Source organism: Canis lupus, chromosome 18 (genome assembly GCF_003254725.2).
Source record: "Canis lupus dingo isolate Sandy chromosome 18, ASM325472v2, whole genome shotgun sequence".
Taxonomy (NCBI): Eukaryota; Metazoa; Chordata; class Mammalia; order Carnivora; family Canidae; genus Canis; species Canis lupus.
Window position 1 is genome coordinate 51,569,133 of NC_064260.1, and position 17,590 is coordinate 51,586,722.

Genomic DNA, 17,590 nt, shown 5'->3' on the forward strand with positions numbered 1-17,590 from the left:
AGGCGGGCGGGGCCCGGCCGGGGCGGGAGCGGGAGCGAGGGGCGGGGCGGCCCGGCTTCCGGGACTTCGTGCCGTCGCCGCGGTTGGGGGGTGGGGGGGCCGTACCAAGGGGGAAGCCTGGACCGCAGCGCCCGCTCGTAGCGCGCGGCGGCGGTGTGGACGCGCAGGCCGGGGAGAGAACCTAGTGCCGCCCTCGGGAGCATGGCCCGGAACGCCACCCTTCCTGCCCGCAGCCCTGGGAGGTACGTACTGATGGCCCCATTTCACAGGCGGGGGAAATAGAGCCCCAGAAAGAACAGACTTGCTCAGGGCCACACCGAGAATCTGGGCCAGAGCCAGCTGTTCTCAACATCAGGAGTCTCTGCCACCCACGTCTCAACCTCAATAGGAAGGAGCAGAGTCAAGGATCAACCTGGGTGGCCCTACCTGTGGGCAGCACCCATTTGCCAGTCTCAACCTAGTTCCTTAGCTGTCAAGTGGGAGGATGGTCCGAACATCCCACAAGCAGCCGATTTCCAAAAACTATGGGACCTTGGGCAAAGCCTTACACTCTGAGCCTCAGTTTCTACCTCTGTTAAATAGAAATAATTATGTTTCTGTCTCTTACACAGCCACTGAGAGCATGAAATCTTGGGAAGCATTTAGTTCGGAGACTGGCTGGTTTTCTACAGTCTCATTAGAATCCGTTATCGCGGACGAGAAAGTGCGTGAGTATGCGCGCCTGCGCAAACACGTGTTTACTCTCCCCTAAGAAGCCTGCCCCAGGCGGTAGCCGCCCTGTTCACACCTCGATTAGAACCCTTATCGCCCACCCGCTGGCCTGGCATGGTAATGAGCACCAGCAAGTATCACAGCCGGAGTTAGAGAACTGTCCTGGGGCAGCGCATCAGCTTCTTTCCCTCTTGGCCAGCACTCAGCAAGGGTTGTGAATGAACTGGGTGCTTAATACTTGGTTTGAACAGGGTATCTGTCTGATCTGCCAAGAGTGATCGCGGTTGTCTCCAGAGGCAAGTGACTGTGCATAGGGTGTGGGGATGAGCAGCCTGTAAGCCTAAGTGTGTAACTTCGAGGTCCTCTCCTCTTCGTCTCAGGGAGTTGCGGGGGTGTATGTGCCCAGATGTCTGAGCATCCACCGTCCCCAAATGTGCAGGCTTCTTTTAGCGAGCCTGACACGTGGTCTGGCTCCCAGGCCCAGGGTTGTGGTCCTCGGTTTCCTCTGTAAGAGAAAGCCTTTTACATACAGACCAAAGGCTCCAAGTGCAAAGGGGGGCAGCCAGGAGGCCTGTGCAGAGTATCTGGCACCCAATCACTCCTCACCGAAACTGGGTCTCAGGTACCGAAGCCCAGGACCCTGCCCCCTTCTCTCCCCCGCCCCAGGGTTTATGTGGCCTCCAGGGAGCCACGGGCCAATGCAACTTCACCCCCTTCAGCTTCTGCAGCGGTTTCCTCCCACTCAAAGAGCACTCACTAGCTCCCAGGCCCTTCCGGGAGGCGCCTTCCCCTCTCCCGCCTAGAGGCCCTAGGCCCAAGGGCTCAGGCCCACCCATTTCCTGTGCCGCCCCAACTCCGCCCCTATTCGGGGTGGAAAGTTTCTCTCAAGATAGGCGGTTCCTTCTCCTTCCTTCCCGCCGGGAAGGACCAAAGCAAGTCGGGGTGGGGGGTGGGCTCCCAGATCTCTGGCCAGAGAGGGGAAATTACTCGCCCGCCGTCGCAGAACCGCGGGACTAGCTCCGCCAGCTGGATGTGCTCCCCAACCTCGTCAGTGGAGGGAGGACTCGCACTCCTTCGCCGGCAGGCCTTTCTTCCACTCGGGGGTCTTGCGCGCCACCTGCCGGCAGAGCGCGGGGCCGCACTTGCCAGAAACACCGCTATCTCCCCGCCCCAGAGCCAGGCATTCAAAACACAAGAAAGCCGAGAGAGGATTTATTTAACTACGTGCCCAAGAGTCTGGCCCCTAAACTTAAATATCCAGCACGGAGCCTTGGCCCTCCCGGCCGTGGGTGGGTGCAAGAATGGGAATGCCCTGGTCTAGAGCAGTGGAACCCAGGGACCAAAGGTGGGATGCCCCTGAGCCAGCAGCTGCCATAGCAGCAAAAGGTGAAAAGATGGGAACCAAGCACTCATCCCAATCCCAGAGACGTCAAGGGGAGTGCCAGATGCTTTGGGCCCCACCACTAGACTGAAGGTTGGCCAAGCTGGGGTGCACACATGTGGGAGTAGTGGAGGTCCAGTGCGGTGGGCAAAGGCTGTGGCCCAGGTGCCTGCCCCAGTGTTAGCTAACCAGAGTCAGAAAAGAGGTGGTTGGCAGTTTTGCCTCTGAGGGGCTCAAGGCTTGCCTTGTGAAGTGGGTATAGGGGAAAGCAGGCACTATAAGTCTGAGTACTTACTAAGGGGTGAGTTTCTGAGCCTTTTGCATGGGTGCATGTTCCCCCCACCCTCAGCTCTTCAGAGGCTGATGTGAAAGGCGTCCTGCAGCCACTGGTCACGGGCATTGTGTGTCTGGGGCACAGTGAGGGGTGGTGGGTCCGGGGGTAGGCTGGCATCAGGAGGCTCATCGTCATCAGAAAGGCCAGCATCAGGTGGATAAGAGCTGTCTGAGTGCAGGGAGGATGACAGGTCCTGGCACAGGCTCAAGTCTTGGCACAGGTGCTTATAGTCTTGGATTGACTCGTACAGGCCCCACAGCTGGCACAGCAGGGACATATCCAGCTGCCGCAGCCCCACCTGCAAAAGACTGAGGGTGGGCTGGGGTTGGGGTCCAGGCCACCCTCAGCCCTAACCAATCTTCCTGCACCTTTTTAAGCATAAAGATTTGTGGACATCAGATTGCCACCTGCAAGCTGACTCCTTAGGTAAGTCACTGATCCTCAACTGTAAAAGGGGATAACATTTACCTAGCAGGATGCAATGAAATAATATGAGTAAAGCATTTAAAAATACATGGTAAGTACTGCCATAGGTAATAACTATAATCATTGTTACTATATCCCCTCTGACCCAAAGGGCTTTTGTAGATCTTCTGAAACTCAAGCCATGAGTTCCCGGTTCCGTGCCTCTGCGCTGCGCCCCATCCTGGGACCCTCATATTCAGCTGCGGCCCCCCGCCCAGCTGGCCCGGGGCCCAGCTACTCACCATCTCTTTGCGCAGCGCTGCTAGTGCTGAGTCGAGATTAACAGGACGACGCGGGCCGGGGGGACCTGCGGCGGCTCCCGCGTTGGTGGCGCCCGCCGCGTAGCGGGGCCCATCTGGGAGGCGGGCGGCGCGGCTCAGCTCGTCGTGGATGCGGCTGCGCTGGCTGTAGACGCGCTCCAGCTCCCGCCACGAACCCCCGCTTGCGTTGAGGAGACCGCTGAGGCCGCGCGGTAGCGGAGGGAGCCCGGCCAGGGCGCAGCCAGCGCCGCCCGGCGCCTCGGCCGAGGGCAGCCCATTCATGGCCTGGCCGGCGCGGACCGCGACGCTGCCTACTGCCCTTCAACGCTCCGCCCGGGCCGCAGCCCGCAGGCTCCGCACCGCGCGGCCCCGCCGGCCGAACCCAGCCGCCGCCCGCAGGCCGCGCTTTGTTCCTTCCCCCGACTCCTCCGACTCCGCCCCTGCCCCACCCCCTTCGCATAGGCAGGGCCTCCCTTAAAAGGGCTACGTTGGTGGGCCCACAGTGCGAATCCTGGGCAAGGGAGTGGGGCAGCCGCTGAAAGGGAGCCAGAAGAAGGGGCGTGGGGGGGGGGGGGGCGGTGGGGAAAGACCCCAAAAGCGACGAACACGTCTCTTTTACGGCTCGTTTTGCTCCCCCCACAACAACATGTTTAGTTATTCTGCCCAATTTTAAGTCTCCAGGGTAAGATCTAAACCTGGGGTTGGGAAGGAGGGAGGGCGGGGTCATGAGACTAGGGTAAGTCCATACTTGGTCCCCAACGTGCAACCTGATGCCCTGTCAGTGTCTCAGTGTCTGAGACAGGGGCATGAGGTGGGTCGGGATGATGGTATCAGAATGCTCAGGGGAAGAAGACCCCAAAGGGGCCTGGAACCCAAAATCTCATTCAAGGGTGGGAACTGAGCATTGGAGGGCTGAGGAGCCTGAAGGGGTGCTGTAGTGGTCCATCTCTCTTGGTTCTGCTTTTAAGAAGGTTCTGACTTTCTCCTCAGAAAAAAACTATCACATAGTTCTCTCCCTCCTCCCTCATTCTGAGTGGGGAATCCAAGCTGAAACAAGCCCAATTAATCTCTCAGGGCATCAAGGAGAGCAGAACAGTGGCAGGGTAAGAGGCCAAAGGCAGGAAAAAGGCAACCGGAACTGGAGCTGGCATGCACACTCAGAACCAAGGAAAGAACAAACCACACAAGAGGACAGCTGTTTTTCTAGAGGGTTTTTCTCAGGCGGGGCTTTTTTAGTGTTGAAGCTGCCGAAGGCTGCGCAGAGCCTCAGCACAAGCCCGGATCAAGCTACACAGCTGGATGCTAGTCTCCAGGGAGGTGCTAGAGCCCAGGTCAGCTGAGGCCCAGGTCAGCTTCTGCAGGAGGGCCTCCTGTGTGCAGGCCAAGACATCTGCATTTGGAGGCACAGCAGGAGGGGGTGGCCCCTGGGCTGCCTTGAGCCCTGCTGCAGCTCCCTCACAGTGCTCTGGACGGGGTACTGGGGGCTGAGGGGCTGGCCGAGAGCCCGAGGGGAGCTCCACGGCAGAGGCAAGCTGGTGTTCCCGAGCTTGGGAGAGAGCGGCCTGGGCATTCAGAGCTAAAAGAGGAGAAAGTGGGTGGAATGATCAGGAAGCATGTCCCGCGTCAGCCCTGGACCACTTCCTCCTTACTGCTCTGTTCATTCTGTACTTGAGATGCCTCTCTATAAGGTAACTCATCCATTTTCTTCTTGGGGTCACAGTTATTTATGCCCTTGCTTCATCTCTCCCATCAACACTATGCCCGACTTAGCTCAGACTTTTCATACTGTCTGGCACACAGGTGTTTAGTGCCCCTAATAAATGAATGCTCCTCTCTAGAGCCGAAAGTAGAAAGCACCTTACCTCCGCTTCACCCACAGACTCCACTGTCACCTCCCAAACCTACTGTTACCGGGCCTTTATCACCCCGCGGCTTCTCCACCAAGCACACTCGGCCCCTCACCCGGATTATCTTTATCCACGTCTGAGTCGAGCTCCTGACAAGCCACGCAGTAGATTTTCCGCTGTTTGTCTTGAAGGAGGATCGTCTAGAAGCAGAAAGCACGGGGACATGGGTGAGACGCAGGGCGATGCGGTCCAGAGGGGAGAGCTGGGGTAGGGCCGTGCGGCCTGGTCCGCGGCCCCATGCCCGATCCCAGGTCCCGAGCCTCTCCTCACCCCGCAGTCCGCGCACGTCTCGCCCAGCATGCGGTAACCACGCAGCAGGTAGTCGCCCATGAGCCGAGAGATGCGATCCTGTCGCTCCCTTCGCGCTTGCAGAACCTTCGTCTCCGCTTCGGTTGGGGGCTCCCAGGAGAAGTCGTCGACTTCTGGGGTTAGAGAGGCACAAGAGGCAGAGGGGTCTTGCCCGAGCGGGCTACCTCCTGCACCCCGCAACCAGAGGCCCCCACGGCCCAAGTCCTCACCAGCACCGTTCAGGGCCATGTTGCCGTTGTCGCCACCAGGCTCAACGGACGTGACGTACTAGCGGAGCGCTGGACGCTCGGCTCCGCCCCCGCCGCTTAGACCTGGGAGGAGCGCGGAGAGAGCGCCTCGGGCGTGCGGATGCCGGTAGCGGGGCGTGTCTGCGGCGGGAGATCCCGGCCTAGGGGCGAGCCCTCGGCCCGAACCCAGTGGACGAACCGGGCTGGCGGGGCCGCAGGAGGGCAGTCCCCGGGGTAACGTCGCTCGGGTCGCAGGACCTGAAAGTGGCTGCGCGGGGTCGCCCTTCCTGCCGGCCGCAGATGGAGAAGCCGCCTTGGCTTGAGAAATCCACGCTGGCCTCCGCCTCCCCTTGGATTTCCCGTTCCGCACCGGTCGGACCTGGGCCAGGCGGGGCAGCGGCGTCATCACAACACCCCCTGGATAACAAGTGGCCACTGAAGTCCCTTCAGTACTCGGTGCTTTCTCACTTCAGCCGGCCAGGCGGGCCAGGCGGGGGTCCTTCTCCCTTCCTATACCTTTCAGCCTATTTCAAGACACCCTCACCCCCTTCTGCATGTTCAGAGGCCCAGTCTGCGGATCCCCTTAACTCCGCCCCTAACTTTTTTTTTTCTGTTTTAAGTTTAAGGCCCTCAAACGCAGGCTGCTTGGAAAAGCACTGCCCTGGGCTTGCCCAGGTCCGGGTCCGCAGCAGCTGCAGAGGGGTTCCTGGTGGATGGTGAGGCTGAAGGACCTAATAGTTACGCTTATGACCGTTATGCTTTTTTTTAGGTGGGCTCTGTTAAAATTACTAGTGCTCCCTGAGCACTGACCTTAATGTTGCCCCCTCTTCTGCGTTCTCTTTCTTTACGCATCCTCTCCCTTATTAGATTTGGAGAAGCCAGATAGGGCAGGTAGTGGTGCCCAGATGTGCCGCCTGAAGTGCCTTAAGGCGGCACATCAGGGCAGAGGAGAAGGAGCTAGGATTTAGACCGTACAATCTCACTGCAGCCTCCTTTTTTGACTAGACAGCCCGTGCTTCTGCATTCTTACCTGAAGAGCGAATGCCCTTCTGGTGCCATCTTCCTTCTTCATAGACTCCATGGAACTGCCATCATCTGACCCTTGCTGCCACCTGCTTGCAGAGCCTTGTGCCCCTCTTCACTCACCAGCAGGCTGTCTGCCAGCGGTGTTCCTGACTCAGGGTCTGACCCTAGGTCAGTTCTGCCAAGCTGATTAGAGGAACTCTTGGACTCTAGCCTGCGTGCACAGACCCTCCAGGTCCGTACTGTCTTCATCTCCCAACACCATCCGAAATTCCTCAGTGTACCCTTCTGGGTCATTATAATGGCCAGTATCCATTCAACAGCTTATTCTTTCTGGAACCAAATAAAACCCTGGCATTTGTCCTCCTATTTATTTTTTTTAATATTTTATTTATTTATTCATGAGAGACAGAGAGAGAGAGAGGCAGAGACACAGGCAGAGGGAGAAGCAGGCTCCATGCAGGGAGCCTGATGTGGGACTCGATCCTGGGTCTCCAGGATCACGCCCTGGGCCAAAGGCAGGCGCCAAACCGCTGAGCCACTCAGGGATCCCTGTCCTCCTATTTAATCCCTGTCATTTAGTCCTCATGACAGCCTTACCAGGAAGATACTACTGTTATCTCCATTTAACAGAACAGGAAACAATAATCCTTTATTTATTATTTTTTTTAAATATTCTATCCATTCATGAGAGAAACAGAGAGAGACACAGAGACACAGGCAGAGAGATAAGCAGGCTCCATGCAGGGAGCTTGATGTAGGACTCAATCCCGGGACTCCAGGATCACGCCCTGGGCTGAAGGCAGGCACTCAACCACCAAGCCACCTGTGCGTCCCCAATAATCCCTTTAAAACAAAAATCAGGGACTCCTGGGGGGCTTAGCAGTTGGGCGTCTGCCTTTGGCTCAGGGCATGATCCCAGTTTGGGGATCAAGTCCCGCATTGGGATCCCTGTGGGGAGCCTGCTTCTCCCTCAGCCTCTCTGTGTGTCTCCCATGAATAAAAAAGACAAACAAAAATCATAAATCAGAGGGTGCCTGGGTGGCTCAGTGGTTGCGCATCAGACTCTTGGTTTTGGCTCAGGTCATGACCTTGGGGTGATGGGATCAAGCCCTACACGGGGCTCTTCACTCAGCTCCCTTCCTTTCTACCCCTCCCCACCATGCTCTTGCGCACATGTGCTCTCTCAAATAAATAAATCTTTTTTTTTTAATTTTTTTTTAAATTTTTATTTACTTATGATAGAGAGAGAGAGAGAGAGGCAGAGACATAGGCAGAGGGAGAAGCAGGCTCCATGCACCGGGAGCCTGATGTGGGATTCGATCCCGGGTCTCCAGGATCGTGCCCTGGGCCAAAGGCAGGCGCCAAACCGCTGCACCACCCAGGGATCCCATAAATAAATCTTTTTTTAAAGATTTATTTATTCATGAGAGACACAGAGAAAGAGAGAAGCAGAGATACAGGCAGAAGGAGAAGCAGGCTCCCCACAGGGAGCCTGATGTGGGATTCAATCCCGGATCCCGGGACCATGCCCTGAGCTGAAGGCAGATGCTCAACCGCTGAGCCACACGTGTCCCAATAAATAAGTCTTTAAAACATAAATTAGGTCAAGGGTGCCTGGGTGTCTCAGTTGGTTAAGCATCTGCCTTTGGCTCAGGTCTTCATCCCAAGGTCCTGGGATCAAGCCCCAGATCTGGCTCCCTGGTCAGCGGGGAGTCTGCTTCTCCCTCTCCCTCTGCCCCCTGCTCATGCTCTCTCTTATGCTCTCAAATAAATAAAATATATTTTTAAATATTTTACTTATTAATTCATGAGAGACAGAGAGGCAGAGACACAGGCTGAGGGAGGAGAAGCAGGCTCATGCAAGAAGCCCCATGTGGACTTGATCCCCGGAATCTGGAATCACACCCTGAGCCAAAAGCAAACACCCAACCGTTGAGCCACGCAGGCATCCCTAAATAAATAAAATATTAAAAAAAAAAAACATAAATCAGGTCAAATCACTCTTGCTCAAAACTCTCTGGCATCCCCCCATCACACTTAGACAAAAATCCAAAGTCCCACAAATCTGGTTCCTGGCCCTGCTCATCCCTTCCCACTCCCCCTACAACCCCTTCTCACTACTCAAGGGCACTCCCATCACCTTTCTCCCCTCAGGGCCCCTGCCTGCCTCAAGTTCTGCAAGAGGATGGACAAGGCACAGGCCTGGAATTAGGCTGGCTTGGGTTTGATCCTGGATCTGCTGCTGTGTCCCCAGGAGTAATTCACTTCATTTCTCTGGACTTCAATTCCTCATCCGTGAAACTGGGTCAGTTATGCCTACTTGGCAGGGGTTGCCGTGAGGATTTAGTGAGATGTGAGGAGATAGGTGGTAGGAGACAATTGACTCCCAGTCTCTCACATGAATGCAGGTTTAGTGAGCAGAGACACCACCTTTGTTCTGGACTGTCTTTTCCAGAATGCTTGTATAGTGAACAGCCTTGGACAACAGAGATAACTGGCTCCCTCCAGAGCAAAGGGCAGGCATACTTACTGCCCATTATAAAATACCTAGATGCCCCAAGCTCAGAGTTAGTCCCTCCACTGTAACACAACTCACCGCTGTGTGTAGGCATTCATATGAGTCCACCTGCCTTGCTTTGGTGAGACTTGAGGATAAGGGGAAGTGACAAATATACTCATGTTCATAACACTTGTGTGCTGGGAGGAATAAAGTCCTTTATCTCTGACCCACAAGTCTCATGTCCTCTGCCAGTATCCATGAAATTGTGTCACCATAACTTGTTAATCTGAAAGTAGGCTGAAATGATCTAAAAGGAGGGGGGACGCCTGGGTGGCTCCTTGGTTGAGCATCTGCCTTTGGCTCAGGGCATGTTCCCAGGCTCCTGGGATTGAGTCCCGCCTTGGGCTCCCTGCAGGAAGCCTGCTTCTCCCTCTGCCTGTGTCTCTGCCTCTCTGTGTCTCTCATAAATAAATAAAATCTTTAAAAAAAGATTAGAGAAAATCAACTAACCTACAAATTAATTCATTGAAAAGAGCAACAAAATTGACAAACCTTTACCTAGACTGACCAACTCAAGCCCAGCTTAGCCAAAGGATATGAACTTTGCAGCTCCAACTGGAAAGCAATGTGACTGTGGTTGCTAAGTCAAGGAGTCCCCAGATGTGAGGTAAATAATGTCAGTGACCACCCAATAGGGGGTTTTAGACAGTAACATTTCCAGCTGACTGTGGAAACAAATTACAGCTGATCCATCTAGAGCACTTAGGTAGATGCCCATGCTAATGGGTCATTCTCTAATGAGACTGACAGGAATCAAGCTGTTGATTGACACTGCATTGCCCAGATTGTCTCCATTTCTGCCTGCGTCCTTCATCATAACAGACATGGCAACGTGTCCACCATCACAGAGTGGGAGCAAAGTAAAGGACTCTTTACTTCTGGTGCAGAGCCCACTGCCCCATGCCAGACTTGTGATTCCTGACAACTTTCATCTGTATGTCCCGGAACTAGAGAGGCCACATTGTATGCAGTGTTGCTCCTGTTCACTCCTAAGGGGTTTAAATACATAGAATCTTTTACTCCTCCTTGGGGCTATGGGTGATGGCTCACACTTTTCCAGGTTACAATGGTGCTGCTCCAGTCCAATCAGCCAACTTCAGCCACATCATTGTGGTTCCTGAGACTTATCTGTGTTTTTTATTTTCTGGGTGATTTCATTTAACAACAGTGCAACTTTTATCCCAAAAGCTACTCAACAATGGGCTGATAGTCTAAGTATTTTGTGGTCCTTCCAAGCTCTCTATTATCCACTGTTGAGTGGATACTGTTGAGTGTTGAGTGTTGAAGTGGTCTCCTCAAATATAAACTCAACGGATGCCTGGGTGGCTCAGTGGTTGAGTGTCTGTCTTTGGCTCAGATCGTGATCCCAGAGTCCCAGGATCAACTCCCACATCGGTTTCCCTGTGAGGAGCCTGCTTCTCCCTCTGCCTGTGTCTCTGCCTCTCTCTCTGCCCCTCATGAGTAAATAAATAAAATCTTTAAAATATATATGTAAACTCAAAAAAGCATTCAACTCTTGATCTCGGGGTCATGAGTTCAAGTCCCACATTGGGGATAGAGTTTACTTAAGAAAAAACTCAGAAAGATTTCTGGCCCTCCCTCCTGGCCCACACACAGTGCAGCAGTTCAATCACTGAATGTAGCTGTCCCCAGGATGAAGCCATCTCCTCTTGGTCAGGTCCTTTGTTAATGATCAGGATACGAAGTATGGGGTTTAGATAGACCAGTGTTAAAAATTCACTGGGGCATCTGGCTGGCTTGGTCAGGAGAGCATAGACCCTTAATCTCAGGGTTGTGAGTTTGAGCCCCACATTGGGTGTAGAGATTACTTTAAAATAAATAAAAAGGGATCCCTGGGTGGCGCAGCGGTTTGGCGCCTGCCTTTGGCCCAGGGCGCGGTCCTGGAGACCCGGGATCGAATCCCACATCGGGCTCCCGGTGCATGGAGCCTGCTTCTCCCTCTGCCTGTGTCTCTGCCTCTCTCTCTCTCTCTCTCTGTAACTATCATAAATAAAAAATAAAATAAAATAAAATAAAATAAATAAAAATTCAGGCTTCTACACTCACCATTCATGGACATAGGATTCTTTCTTCCCCCTCACACTAGCCCCAGCCTGGTTGGTGCATCTCCTGGGTGGCAGCTCAGTCAAAAGGGGGCCTACACGATTTACACTGAATTGTGGTTCAACCACTGAGGTTCTCTTGTTGGACTGCTATGGCCCTGGATCATGAGAATAACTGGAGTGTTCAGTTATATCTCTTTGAGTCAGTGGCCCACATGTAGACTGGGGGGACATAATGAGTCCCTGTACATTGTATAAAAATTTCCTTTGGGACACCCGGGTGTCTCAGTGGTTGAGCATCTGCCTTTGGCTCAGGTTATGATCCCAGAGTCCTGGGATCAAGTCCCTCATTAGGCTCCCCGCAGGGAGCCTCCTTCTCCCTCTACCTGTGTCTCTGCCTCTCTCTGTGTCTCTCATGAATAAATAAATAAAATCTTTTTAAAAACAATGTCCTTCTTGTGCCATATCCTTCCAGATGAGAGGTATAAGTAGGGAATGTTTAGGAAAAGGTGAAATTCTAGCCACTGGAATAGAATAGATTGATTTTATAACAATGGAAGGAAAACCACCACCTCAGCAGCTGGGGAAGGAGTTCGTCAAACACAGGAGACATAGAGGAAGAAGAGACTTTAATGATCTTTGTATTTCCAAGCCACCTGGAGTCTCCCTTACTGAGCAAAATATCTTGGTCCAATTTGTATGAGTTGGACTGTCACTTAAATTTAACTGACTGCTGGGTCTGGTATCCTCCACTAGACAGTCTGACCTTGATTTGATTGCCGTTCTAATCCTACTGAAGGCATGGAAGCAGCAGAGGGCATCCTCAGCTCCAATATTTCCCACATAAAATACTATGCCAACGCCAGCACCTCCAGGTGCCCTCCTCATCCCCCATCTTGTAGCCGTCATCACTCACAATTCCCTGGGGCAGATGAATGCCATTTGGCTAGTGGCATGGACAAGCAGGACAGGCTGGGCCCTCAGTGGGTCCATCCCAAAACAGGGACTAGACTCAATTCTTTGGCTCGGACTGGAAACTCAAAGGCTACTAATGTGTGGAGTGGCCACGCTGGGGGCACTGTCAACCTGGGCTCCCCAGCTGATGTAGGTCTGTCCCACTTGGGGGGTGCCAGATTTCTTTCCAGAGGCACCATGTGCACCTTTAAGACCACACAACTTGTATGGAAGTCAAACAGAAACCTGTCTCTTTCTTGAAAACAGGATGACTTGAAACTTATCCCCAACTTTAGTTGAAGTAATTGATGGCAAATGTTGGCCTGGAAGGCTCTTAGGAGCCCTTTCATTCACTAACGTTGCTATGGATGATAGAAATTCCCTGGTCTTCTTCCTTGCAGGTCAGGGCAGAGTCTGTGCGACTGTTAATATATTCTGCTATGCCTGGGTTAACACTTTTGACCAAGTGGAGGGGCTGATACAGAGAACTAAGGAGCAAGCAACCTTGCTTTTTAAGGCAGATCTGATGCTTCAATGAATTTGTTCAGCTAAGACCCTGAGGGGTCTGGTTGAGGTGAGTACTGTAAATTGGCCTCATCCTGCTGCTTAAAGTCCTGTTGAGAGCAGCCTTAAGTAATGCTGTGTGACAAATTGAATGGGTTTGGCTCCAGACCCTGTTGATCAGGTTTGCCAATAGAGTGATGCAGTCATGGGAAAATCTGCCAAAATCAAAGACAGTTCAGAAATGAGGGTTGGTTATTATCACAAAAACAATTTTCCAGGACTCGCACATTATGCACTGACTCCCTTGTCCTGGACTCTTCTCAGGAATGTTTGTGTAATGAGCAGCCATGGAAGATGGAGACGATGTCTCCTCCAAAGCAAAGAACAGACGTGCTTGTTAACCATTTGAAAAGACTTGGCGTTCTCTAAATTTAGAGTCCTCTCCACATTGCAATGCCCTGTGTGCAGACATCTATCTGGCCCCCTAGTGCTCTTTCCATGGGACTTAGGGACAAGGGGATTGATGTCAATAGGCTGATGATCACACTGTTTACTACATCATGAGTAATAAAGTCCTTTGTCTCTGACCCAAGAATCTCGTGTCTTCTGCCAGCACACACAAAGCAGTGGTGGGCTCACTTATTAGTTTGCAAGTAGGGGACGATCTCAGCCCCTTCCCAGTCCTTGACAGGGGTTCACAGAAAATCCTAGAAAAGCTGACAGTAAAGCCTTTTCATAGCAATCGTGGTGGGTACACCAGTTGTCTGGGAAGCAGTGGGCTTGGGCTCTTTCAGACTATTCCCTCACCAAAGAATCTATCACACCCTGAAGTGAGGCAGCCCAACATCTGCCCCTACCTGTGGCATTGTTGACGTGGTGGTAGTTAGGCCCATTCCTCAGGGACAGCAAACACCATGGTGGCACATATGCTCACACAACTCTATTCCAGCCACCGCTTGACTGCCTGGTTTGGAGGTCAGGTTCACACAGTACCAAGTGGTCTATGCTGAATAGCTGTGAGTCTGAAAAACATAACTTACGTTATTGTAGTTTCACACTAACAGGCACTCAAAAGGGGTCAGTTTTTCTTCTTGTTTTTCACCAAGATGTGAATTGGCCTGACGTTTCTGTGAAACAGGAAAGAGGGATCCCTGGGTGGCGCAGCGGTTTAGCACCTGCCTTTGGCCCAGGGCCCAATCCTGGAGACCCGGGATCGAGTCCCACGTCGGGCTCCCGGTGCATGGAGCCTGCTTCTCTGCTTCTCCCTCTGCCTATGTCTCTGCCTCTCTCTCTCTCTCTCTGTGACTATCATAAAAAAAAAAAAAAAAAAGAACACAAAGCAGTGTGTTTAAAAAAAAAAGAAACAAGAAAGAGCTAGATGATGCAGTGATAGAAATAATACTATTCAGCTTTCGGAGCACCTCGGTGGCTCAGTTGGTTAAGCATCTGCCTTTGGCTCAGGTCATGATCTCAGAGTCCTGGGATCAAGCCCTGCATCAGGCTCCTTGTTCAGCGGGGGATCTGCTTCTCCTTCTGTGCCTCCCCCTTCTCCCTGCTCGTGTTCTCTCTCTCTCTCTCAAATAAATAAAATCTTTTAAAAAGAATACTATTCAACTTTTGGTGCCTGTTTTCTTTGGCGCTGTATGAAGGGCTTTGCATGAATTATCTCACTTAATGCTCAGGACAGCGCTGTAAATTAGGTCTTATCATCATCCCCCATTTATAGACTAGGAAGCTGAGGCTTGAGCAGGATAAGATTTCTCCACCATCACTCAGCTGGGATGTGGCGGGGCTGGGACTCCATCCGAGCAGTGCACATCTAGAACCTGATTCTCTCAGTGGGGTTTTCCTGTGTCTGAAAGGTGGAGAAGGGTAGCAGGGCCTAAGATCCCGTCTGATTGCTCCAGCATGAAGCAAGGTTCATTTCATTGTCCAATCCCATCTCTCAGTGCCCTTCATCTCTTGGTGGCACATTGGACAGCCATGCTCAGCAGAGTGTCTTCGGAGAGAGATGCTTCAGGGCAGAACTGTCCCCTCCAGGCCTCTGAAACTTCCCACCCTCATCTTCAGAACTGATGAGGAGCCTCACCCCCCCACCCTCCAGAGCCATGTCTTTCTTCAGAACCCAGAAGCTTCCCAAAGACATTCAGAACTCTGAAGGTGGCCCAAAGGCTCTCTTTTGGGGGCTGTGGCCCACAACCCCACAGGCGGCCCAGCTCCCACTGGCCAGCATGTCATGGTTCCCAGACCCAGATCACAAGGATAAGAGCTAAGATATATTGTGCACTTACTATGTGGCCAGCATCTACCAAGGGTTTCCAAAGTGTCAGCTCATTTGATTCTGGGTTTAACAATGAGGAAATTGAGACTTACAGAAGTTGAAGAATTTTCCCAATTTCCATAGTACAGGATGCAGCCAGGAAAATCTAAGGCCAGAAAACGACTGCTGTGCTATGCCGCCTCCTGAAATAGAACCTCCTTATGCAGGCTGCTGATGCCCTGTCCGGCCAATTCCCCTCATGAGCCATCAGGAGCCCTGAGTTGGAGTCCTGGCTCTGCCGTTGACCAGCGGTGTAACCTTGGCCAAGTCCCTTGCCTTCTCTGGGCCTCAAGAACCTCTGCACAAAGGAGCCTTTCCTAACCTTGAAGCAGTCTTAACATTTCCTGAGTCTGGGTCCCCTGCTTCCTTTTTGCCCTATTCCAGTGGAGCTCCTCATTGCTCTCAGGGCCCCATTCACCTATCTTCAGGACATTTGTGGGACCCTTCCCACTCCTCCTTCCCAGGAGCACTGTCTAGGTTTTGGATCAGGCAGGCTGGATTTCAGTCCCCATGCCTTCCTGATGACCTGAGTCTGTTTCATCTTTCAAAGCCTCATTCCAGAGGGCCAAGGGTTGTTTTAGAGAAATATGTAAGGAAATGCCTCCTACAGACAGGAACCCTAGACAAGAAGGATCATCCCCACCACCCCATCCCACCTCCCAACCCCACAAAGGATCCTGTGGGCCTAGGCCAGCAAAGGGAAGCCTGGAGTTTTTTTTTTTGTTTTTTTTTTTAATTTTTTTTTTTTTAATTTATTTATGATAGTCACACAGAGAGGGGGGGGGGGCAGAGACACAGGCAGAGGGAGAAGCAGGCTCCATGCACCGGGAGCCCGACATGGGATTCGATCCTGGGTCTCCAGGATCACGCCCTGGGCCAAAGGCAGGCGCCAAACCGCTGCGCCACCCAGGGATCCCTGGAGTTTTTTTTTTAAGCAGGGGGTAGCATGGTTGGAATCAGGTTTTAAAAGGCGACTCTGGCACCAGGTAGAGGAGGGACCAGGGCAGGCAGAAGTGGCAGTGGGGAGCCCTCTTAGGCGACGGAAATTATCTAGAATGACAGAAGAGGTCATGTCTCCTTGGACTTGCAGAACTCCGTCTAGTGGGCGCGGAAGCATGCCGGTAGATTCTAGGGGAGTGGATGGCTGGTGTGGTGACACAGGAGATAAGGACAGAGAGTGTGCTGGCCAAGGATACCTCGTGGGTTGGACTGTCACAGTCTGCCCTGCTGGTCCACTCTGCCTCCTTGTCCTCCCTGCTCCATGGCCAACCTCGTGTGCTAAAACCCCCCAGGGGCCTCTGCCTGCAGGCTTCCTTTGGAGTTCAGACTCTGGGAGGCCTGGCTCAATAAGAGGAGACTAGGGGAATATTTATTTCCCCAGCCCCCCTCCCTGCAGACAGCAAGAGGGTCTCTGCTGCAAGCCACAGGTCCAGCTCCTGTGGCTCCAGGCTTTAGTTAGTGGGGCACTAGATCCCCCTCCTAGTCCCTTCAGCGGCCAGGGCTTCCCTCTGTTGTCCCTGGTGGTCTCCTAGCCCTCTTTAAAACTCCCTCCAGGGCAGCCCCAGTGGCGCAGCGGTTTAGCGCAGCCTGAAGCCTGGGGTGTGATCCTGGAGACCTGGGATCGAGTCCCACATCGGGCTCCCTGCATGGAGCCTGCTTCTCCCTCTGTCTCTGCCTCTCTCTCTCTCTCTCTCTCTCTGTGTGTCTCTCATGAATAAATAAATAAAATTCTTTAAAAAATAAAAATAAAAAAAATAAAACTCCCTCCAAGCTAGTCCCCTCCACCACCCACTCCTAGCCCACTGTTCCCTGCTGAGCTTTAGGAGTTTTGTAATGACAATAAATGACATTTACTGAGCTCGCAGTATGAGCCAGGCAGTGGGCTGGGTGCTTGCTTGCACTGCCCCAAGTCACCACCCTATCCTGCTTTCAGCAGCAGGAGACACCGTTGGCCACGCACTCCTCCCAAAACACTCCTCTGACTCTTTCCAATCATGTCCCTGGTTTTCCACTCTGCCCTCCCCAGCTGCTCCTTCTGAGTCACTTCTGACTCTGCCTTTTCTCCCTGATCTGGGAGTGGGGACCTCCCTGGGTCACCCAGGGCCCTCTTTGCTCCCAGGCTAAGCCCGTCCTTTGCCACCGCCATCGATGCCCCTGTATGCTGGGGACCCTAAGTCTGTGTCAGCAGGCTGCACATTCTGTCTGAGCTCTAGGCCTCTGGGTGGAGATGTCTCTATTTGGATGATACAAGCATCTCAAACTCAGCAAGCCCCAAACAAAACTCCAGACTCTTCCCCATGTCTCCCTCTCTTCTGCCACCCTCCTCACCCACCCACGGGCTCAAGCCAGAAACCTGGAACCATTCATGCCACCTGCCTCTCCCAGTGTCTGGAGTCCACCTCCCAAATATATCTCTGTGTCCAAACTGTATCATCTCTCCAGGGATGATGGCAACAGCACCCCCTCTTGCCCTGATACAGTCCCATTGCAATGAAAAGGAAACCCAGATTCCTCATGGTGGCCTCCCATCTCCATGTTCTCTCTCCCCCTTGGAACCCTGTAGCTTTGC

At 53.0% G+C, this 17,590-nt stretch overlaps 2 protein-coding genes and 1 long non-coding RNA gene across 4 annotated transcripts; 1 reads left to right on the forward strand and 2 right to left on the reverse strand.

Moving 5' to 3' along the window:
• The first annotated feature begins 66 nt into the window (after positions 1–66).
• On the forward strand, positions 67–6,986 carry LOC112659242 (uncharacterized). Its single transcript, XR_004806726.2, has 4 exons — positions 67–242; positions 612–707; positions 2,804–2,852; positions 6,600–6,986. It is a non-coding gene; the product is annotated as an uncharacterized LOC112659242 (long non-coding RNA).
• FAM89B (family with sequence similarity 89 member B) lies at positions 1,908–4,208 on the reverse strand. Its single transcript, XM_025445806.3, has 2 exons — positions 3,134–4,208; positions 1,908–2,724 (listed from the first exon to the last, which is right to left on the reverse strand). The coding sequence occupies exons 1-2, from the start codon at positions 3,431–3,433 to the stop codon at positions 2,446–2,448; spliced, it is 579 nt and encodes a 192-aa protein (XP_025301591.1). The 5' UTR covers positions 3,434–4,208; the 3' UTR covers positions 1,908–2,445.
• Positions 4,348–5,732, reverse strand: ZNRD2 (zinc ribbon domain containing 2). 2 transcript variants are annotated; one of them, XM_025445805.2, is made up of 4 exons: positions 5,577–5,732; positions 5,329–5,480; positions 5,114–5,198; positions 4,348–4,727 (listed from the first exon to the last, which is right to left on the reverse strand). In XM_025445805.2, exons 1-4 carry the CDS (start codon positions 5,593–5,595, stop codon positions 4,384–4,386), a joined length of 600 nt encoding a protein of 199 aa, XP_025301590.1. In that variant the 5' UTR covers positions 5,596–5,732; the 3' UTR covers positions 4,348–4,383. The 2 variants fall into 2 exon arrangements, with proteins under 2 accessions (XP_025301590.1, XP_025301589.1); XM_025445804.3 differs by having other exon boundaries at positions 5,329–5,675.
• Positions 6,987–17,590: the final 10,604 nt, after the last annotated feature.